The 7734-nt window shown below is 65.1% G+C and overlaps 2 protein-coding genes across 2 annotated transcripts; one reads left to right on the forward strand and one right to left on the reverse strand.

The window, feature by feature from the left end:
- On the forward strand, nt 1-5787 carry CHLRE_25g756097v5 (uncharacterized protein; the record flags this gene model as incomplete). Its single annotated transcript, XM_043072961.1, has 7 exons — nt 1-1289; nt 1395-1903; nt 2013-2069; nt 2807-3602; nt 3834-4259; nt 4402-5183; nt 5504-5787. Coding segments are annotated over 7 exons (3865 nt in total), but the record flags the coding sequence as incomplete, so codon positions are not given.
- A 489-nt stretch (nt 5788-6276) lies between these two features.
- CHLRE_25g756147v5 (uncharacterized protein) lies at nt 6277-7485 on the reverse strand. Its single transcript, XM_043072962.1, has one exon. It carries the CDS (start codon nt 7289-7291, stop codon nt 6896-6898), a length of 396 nt encoding a protein of 131 aa, XP_042914104.1. The 5' UTR covers nt 7292-7485; the 3' UTR covers nt 6277-6895.
- Nucleotides 7486-7734: the final 249 nt, after the last annotated feature.

Genomic DNA, 7734 nt, shown 5'->3' on the forward strand with positions numbered 1-7734 from the left:
CGCAGCGGCCAGCCACAATGCCTGCGCTGCACTGATGGAGGAGCATGGGGAGCGGGGCACTCGCTGGTTCCATCGGCAGGCTGACGAGCCAGCAGCCGGCGCGCAGGAGCCCATCACGCACTTGAAGGTGCCGGGGCAACCGGCGCCTGTGGCGCTCACGGGGCCGGGCACGCGCAACACTGTCTCCGCCGCCGCCGCAGCCATGTACAGCAGCACCAGCCCCACCGGCCTGTTCCGCGTGCAGCCGGTCTGTACGGCGTCGCAGCAACAGCTTCTGGCGGCCATTGACCGCAAGGTTCCGGCGGATCTGCAGGCCGCCGCAGAGGGGTCCGGTGACGGCGCCCTCAGTGATGCCGAGCTGATGGCAGCGCTGGCTGGCTCCGCCAATGGTAAAGCGCCTGGGTCGGATGGGGTGCCGTACGAGGTGTACAAGGTTTTCTGGGCGCTGCTGGGTCCGCGCTTGTGTGCTGCTGCTGCCGCTGCCTTTGCTGCCGCTGCAGACGCCCACGATGGCGGCGAAATGGCGGCGGCGCTGCCCGCCTCCTGGCGGGAGGGCATCATCACGCTCATCTACAAGGGCAAAAGCCTGGACCGCGCCGAGCTGGCGTCCTACCGGCCCATCACGCTGCTCAACTGCGACTTCAAGATGGTGTCCAAGGCCGTCAGCGCCCGCCTGCAGCCCGCCCTGGATGCAGTTGTGGATGAGCTGCAGACCGCGTTTATCACCGGCCGCTGGATTGGAGACAACGCGCTGTACCTCCAAGGCCTGATCGAATGGATGCGCCTGGACGTGGGCGCGGACGGCACGCCACGGCAGGGTGGTGCGCTGTACTTCTTGGACATAGAAAAGGCGTATGACCAGGTGCACCGGCAGTGGCTGTATGCGTCCGCAGAGGGACTGGGGTTTGGGCCGCGCATGCTGCGCTGGATCCGCCTGCTCACTGCCAACGGCTCTGCCCGCGTGTGTGTGAACGGGATGCTCTCTGACGCCTTCCCAGTGCTGAACGGCTTGCCGCAGGGCAGCACCGCCTCACCACCCCTGTGGGTCATCCAGATGCAGCCACTGACGTCCTTTCTGCGGCGGCAGGTGGAGCAAGGGGCACTGCGCACGCCCCTGTTACCCAGCGGCGAGCAGGCACCGCCTGCTGCCCACCACGCTGACGACACGACCCTCACGGCGCGCGACCCGGCAGTGGACGGGCCGGTCCTGATGGCGGCAGTACAGCTGTTCTGCCGCGCGTCCAACGCCGTGTCCATCCGGACAAGAGCAAGGCCATGGGCCTTGGCAGGTTTGCGCACCTGACGGGCCCTTGCGCACACGGGGGTGCCGTTTACCACTGGCGCCGTGACGCACCTGGGTGTGCCCCTGTCGTGGGACTCTGATGCGGCTGCAGCTGACTTGTACACCCGGCGGGCTCGCGGCATGGCGTTTGTGGCGCGTCTGTGGGCTGCCCTGTCTCTGACCCTGGTTGGCCGTGTGCACATTGCGAAGCAGGTGTTGGCGGCGAAGCTGGCCTACCACTTCAGCTTCCTCAACCCGTCGCCTGCACAGCTGAAGGAACTCACCGACCTGGTGGACCACTTTGCTGCGCGCTCCATGCACGCTGAGGACGCCAGCCTGGTGTCGCATGGGAACCCGCTCCTGCTGCCCAAGCGGGAAACGGCCTGTCTGCCGTACAAGGATGGGGGTGTCAACCACGTCGACCTGCCTGCGTTCCTGTCTGCCCTGCAAGCTAAGACTTTTGCCCTCCTTGCCCAGCCAGGCCGGCAACCCTGGAGGACGCTCACCCGGGCGCTGCTTACCCATGTGCGCCCGGACTCCGCCACCACGTGGGCGTGGGTGTACAGCGACGCGCCAGCGCCAGCGGGGCTGCCTGCCCGGCTGGCGGCCGCAGTCGGCCACGTGCGGAGCGCGGGTGTGGAACAGCATCCACCGCAGCCAGTCACTCAGCCGCCAGCGTTTCACTGCCGCCACGCTAACCCCTGAAACCCTGTCGGCTCTGCCCACTCAGTTTCTCACCGCACAGCTCAAGGCGGCTAAGCTGGAGCACTTTGTTGCCATCTGGTCGGCGGGTGGCGCGCTTTGTGAAGTGGAGGAGGTTCAGGGTGGGTCACCGAAGTTGAACTTGCGGCTGACGCTTGCATCACCTGTGCAGGCCCCCTAGATTTCCTTTTGGGCGGCGGTTCGTTCCAGGCGCTGGCGTGGCGTATTATCGTCATCAGCTTATCTGGCGCCCATGTGTTTTAGCTCTGGCTGGCGTCGCAGCGCCTGGGCGGCTGTGGGGCTTCCTGCACAGCGCGTCTTGCAGCGGACTGGAGCCCGCGTAGTCAGCGCCACATCTGGCCCGTTTAGTTTTCTGCTTGTGTCTCCTCTGCAGGTTCTCCTGGGGTGTTGCTTATGCAACCGACTTGTGGGAGTGGGGTGGGTTTGGGCGGGGCGAGTGCGTAGCGCTGGTGTTTCTTTTTCTGGCGCGCGGTGGTGGTGGTTCTTGCGGTTAGGCTGTGGTGTAGGTTGGTGCTTGGGTTAGGTCTGGCGGTGTTTTTGTGCGACCCCTCCCGGGGGGCGGGGGGGCCAGCCTCCTGCTCTGTCTGCCGGGTCGGGGTGGGGTGGGGTGGGATGGATGGGGGTGGTTGGTGGCGGTTTTCGAGGTGTTTGTTTTCTGTTTTTCTTCTCTTCTCTTCTCTTCTTGCCCTGTCAGGGTTCTGGTCTCGGGGACCAGGCTGCTTTCAGGCAGCAGGGGGGCAGCGCGTCTGCCCCTGTTCAACCTTGTAAGGATGACTCCTCAAAAAAGCGGCGCCGCCACAGTGGCGGGTTAGCCTGGACCAGCTGTGGGTGGCTAATGCTGCGGGGGCTGTGTCCTACGTCCACTACACGGGGCGGCTCGTGGAGCCTGGGCCTGGCGTGCTGCCCCCGGCGGTGGATGGCGCGTGGCAGCCTGCCTGTGTGCTGCAGCATCGCAAGCCGCGGCACCTGTGGACCTTTGAAGATCGGGCGGCGTACGATGCAGCATCACCAGGGGACCGGGCGGGGGCGTGGCCTCGGGCGCCGTACTTCCTGGCGCCGGAGGCTGGGGTGGTGGTGCACCCGGAGCACTGCCGGATTGCGGGTGTCAGCTTGGCGGACTACACAGTGCGGGACGTGCGGCGGGCCATCACCGCGGCTAACCCGGCCGCACCTCCGCCTCCGGCCGGCCCCGCAGCCATGCCGTGCCCGGCGCCAGCACAGCAGGCGGGGGGTTCGGGGACCCAGCCGGCGGCACAGTCGCGGCTGGCGGAGCGGGAGGCGGAGTGGCAGCATGCAGCGGCGCAGCTGACCACCACGGCGGCGCAGCACTTCAACAATAACCCGGTGGCTCTGGACCCCTGGCTCCACCGCACCTCTGCGGCAGCCGGGCTGCAGAACACGCCGGCGAGAGAACTGCAGTCGTATGCATCCCCGTTCCAGCACTCGGGTGAGGGGCCGCGGCGTTCCGCGCGGCTGCAGGAGCAGGCGGCGGGCGGGGCGGGACCTAGCACGGGGCCTGCCACGGCGGCGGCGGCAGCAGCGGTGGCGGTGGAGGGCGACCCTCGCACGCCGCCCCCGGATGCGTCCCTTCTGCGGGGTACGTGGCGGAGGCTGTGGGACAGTCACGCTAGTCGGGGGGCAAAGGTGCTGGTGTACCGGCTACAACATGCTTACCTGCCTTGCGGGCTGTACAGGGCGGGCAAGGGAATTCGTCCACGGGTGACCACGGGGTGCGGGGGGTTGGGGGCGCACTGTCCTCACCCCGCCTGCGGGCCACCTGGCCCGCGGGCGTGGGCCAGCCTGACGCACATCTTCCTGGAGTGTCCAGCTTATGCGCAGGCGAGGACGTGGCTGCAGCAGCTGTGGGCCTGCGTTGCGCCCCAGGCAGCGGCGCCGCCAGTGACGGACGCGGGCTTCATGCTGGGGGACCGCATGGGTATGTGGGCCTCAGGCCCGCGGGGGGCGGGCGCGCTGCTGTGGAGCACTTTGCGGGCCACCTTCTTGTACACCGTCTGGTGTGCGTACTGGTCCCGCGAGCCTGCTAAGCAGACGTCGGAGCATGTGGTTCGGGAGGTGGTCAGCGAGCTGCGCAGGGTGATGCAGCTGCGTTTCACTGCCGCCACGCTAACCCCTGAAACCCTGTCGGCTCTGCCCACACAGCTTCTCACCGCGCAGCTCAAGGCGGCTAAGCTGGAGAACTTTGTTGCCATCTGGACGGCGGGTGGCGCGCTTTGTGAAGTGGAGGAGGTTCAGGGTGGGTCACCGAAGTTGAACTTGCGGCTGACGCTTGCATCACCTGTGCAGGCCCCCTAGGTTTCCTTTTGGGCGGTGTTTCTTTCCAAGCGCTGGCGTGGTGTACTATTGTCATCAGCTTATCTGGCGCCCTTGTGTTTTAGCTCTGGCTGGCGTCACAGCGCCTGGGCGGCTGTGGGACCTCCTGCACAGCGCGTCTTGCAGCGGGCTGCAGCTTGTAGATGAGCGTGATGATGCCCTCCCGCCAGGAGGCGGGCAGCGCTGGGCCCGTGTCCATCCGGACAAGAGCAAGGCCATGGGCCTTGGCAGGTTTGCGCACCTGACGGGCCCTTGCCCACACACGGGGGTGCCGTTTACCACTGGCGCCGTGATGCACCTGGGGGTGCCTCTGTCGTGGGACTCTGATGCGGCTGCAGCTGACCTGTTCACCCGGCGGGCTCGCGGCATGGCGTTTGTGGCGCGTCTGTGGGCTGCCCTGTCTCTGACCCTGGTTGGCCGTGTGCGCATTGCGAAGCAGGTGCTGGCGGCGAAGCTGGCCTACCACTTCAGCTTCCTCAACCCGTCGCCTGCGCAGCTGAAGGAACTCACCGACCTGGTGGACCACTTTGCTGCGCGCTCCGTGCACGCTGAGGATGCCAGCCTGGTGTCGCACGGGAACCCGCTCCTGCTGCCAAAGCGGGAAACGGCCTGTCTGCCGTACAAGGATGGGGGTGTCAACCACGTCGACCTGCCTGCGTTCCTGTCTGCCCTGCAAGCTAAGACTTTCGCCCTCCTTGCCCAGCCAGGCCGGCAACCCTGGAAGACGCTCACCCGGGCGCTGCTTACCCATGTGCGCCCGGACTCCGCCACCACGTGGGCGTGGGTGTACAGCGACGCGCCGGCGCCAGCGGGGCTGCCTGCCCGGCTGGCGGCCGCGGTCGGCCACGTGCGGAGTGCGGGCGTGGAACAGCATCCGCCGCAGCCAGCCACTCAGCCGCCAGCGGCGCCACCACAGTGGCGGGTTAGCCTGGACCAGCTGTGGGTGGCGAACGCTGCGGGGGCTGTGTCCTACGTCCATTACACGGGGTGGCTCTTGGAGCCTCGGCCTGGCGTGCTGCCCCCGGCGGTGGATGGGGCATGGCAGCCTGCCTGTGTGCTGCAGCACCACAAGCCGCGGCACCTGTCTCTTTACTTTACTTTACTTTACTTTACTTTACTTTACTCTCTTCTCTTGCTATTCTTGCATCCTCCTTTCCTTCTGCACAGCTTTGAAACAGTCGACGTCATTTCTCTCGCGCTGTTTGACTTGCTTCCTTTTGTTTTAGGCTTCTTAAGGCCTACGAACCACTGTGACGCAGTTTGCATTTGTGGGCGTGCTCGTTTTTTGTCAGTCCACTTTGCAGCTGTAGCGCGACACTCCCTCTCCAGCGCCCTTCAGCCTATGCCAGCTTGTGCTTTGGAACTCGACACCGCTATGGAATAGGATTCTGGCGGTTCAGGAGCGTCGCCGTGGAGTTGGCGACATTTCGCTTGTCGGCATTTTAACATCTCGGCGAGCACCACACTTCACCAGCTTGGAGCAGGCGGCGTATCAACCTTTGTGGTTGGTCATTTGCATCGGCGCGTGCAGCAGGGTGCTTTGGGTGTGGCGGTCGGGGGAGCCCTGCAGCCCTTGTTGCCTGGCGCCTGGCTGCCTGGCGCCCGCCCTGCTGTGATGCCCTGTGAGTGCTGATCTTGGGCAGCTATGCAGTTGCTGGGTGATCCTGGTCGGTTCCGCCTGGTGTCTCAGCGCAGCCAAGACACCAGGGGCCCACACCAGCCATACAGCACACCCGCACACGGCGCGGCCACAGCAGCACACGCCGTGCCGTGTGGGGGGCCTGCGACTGGGCATCGCCGCCCCTTGCCAGACTTGGCAGCGGACCGCACCCCTGCAGGTGGGGGCAACGCTGCCAGCCTGTTCTTCAGCCCCGGGCTGCAGCTCCACCTTGCCCTGTCCACGCATAGCCTGGCGCATGGAGTGCAGGACCTTTTTTTTTGAGGAATCATCCTTACAAGGTTGAACAGGGGCAGACGCGCTGCCCCCCTGCTGCCCGAAAGCAGCCTGGTCCCCGAGACCAGAACCCTGACAGGGCAAGAAGAGAAGAAAAGAGAAGAAAACAGAAAGCAAACACCTCGAAAACTGCCACCAACCACCCCCATCCATCCCACCCCACCCCACCCCGACCCGGCAGACAGAGCAGGAGGCTGGCCCCCCCGCCCCCCGGGAGGGGTTGCACAAAAACACCGCCAGACCTAACCCAAGCACCAACCTACACCACAGCCTAACCGCAAGAACCACCACCACCGCGCGCCAGAAAGGAAAACACCAGCGCTACGCACTCGCCCCGCCCAAACCCACCCCACCCCCACAAGTCGGTTGCTTAAGCAACACCCCAGGAGAACCGGCAGAGGAGACACAAGCAGAAAACTAAACGGGCCAGATGTGGCGCTGACTAAGTGGGCTCCAGTCCGCTGCAAGACGCGCTGTGCAGGAAGGCCCACAGCCGCCCAGGCGCTGCCACTCCAGCCAGAGCTAGTACTCATGGGCGCCAGACAAGCTGATGACGATAATACGCCACGCCAGCGCCTGGAAAAAAATGCCGCCCAAAAGGAAATCTAGGGGGCCTGCACAGGTGATGCAAGCGTCAGCCGCAAGTTCAACTTCGGTGACCCACCCTGAACCTCCTCCACTTCACAGAACGTGCCACCCGTCGTCCAGATGGCAACAAAGTGCTCCAGCTTAGCCGCCTTGAGCTGTGCGGTGAGAAGCTGAGTGGGCAGAGCCGACAGGGTTTCAGGGGTTAGCGTGGCGGCAGTGAAACGCAGCCGCATCACCCTGCGCAGCTCGCTGACCACCTCCCGAACCACATGCTCCGACGTCTGCTTAGCAGGCTCGCGGGACCAGTACGCACACCAGATGGCGTACAAGAAGGTGGCCCGCAAAGTGCTCCACAGCAGCGCGCCCGCCCCCCGCAGGCCTGAGGCCCACATACCCATGCGGTCCCCCAGCATGAAGCCCGCGTCCGTCACTGGCGGCGCCGCTGCCTGGGGCGCAACGCAGGCCCACAGCTGCTGCAGCCACGTCCTCGCCTGCGCATAAGTGTAACACGGGCCTGGCGGACTTAGCCAGGGTTCGTGCCCCGAGCTTGCGACACGCAAGACTAGCTTTGGAGAGCACCTATGTGTGCGTATCAATAGCTTAGAACATTATCAATGGCTGTGATTTACAGGGCACAGTATTAAGGAGGGCGCGTATGCGCGTCCCCATCTCTGTACGGGGCTAGGCGAACCCGGCTATATTTAGCACTCGTCAGGGCCGCTTGGAGGTTACTCTTAGTATCGGAAGGATCGTCTCCTTCCCGGTGCCTTTATGCTACGGGAGCGCAGCTTCCTAGTATCCTCTCTCTGCTCTCTCCTCAACGGACTTTCCGTCCGCGTCCCTGTGTCGCGGCCTA

This window comes from Chlamydomonas reinhardtii (assembly GCF_000002595.2).
Source record: "Chlamydomonas reinhardtii strain CC-503 cw92 mt+ unplaced genomic scaffold scaffold_25, whole genome shotgun sequence".
NCBI classification, from domain to species: domain Eukaryota; kingdom Viridiplantae; phylum Chlorophyta; class Chlorophyceae; order Chlamydomonadales; family Chlamydomonadaceae; genus Chlamydomonas; species Chlamydomonas reinhardtii.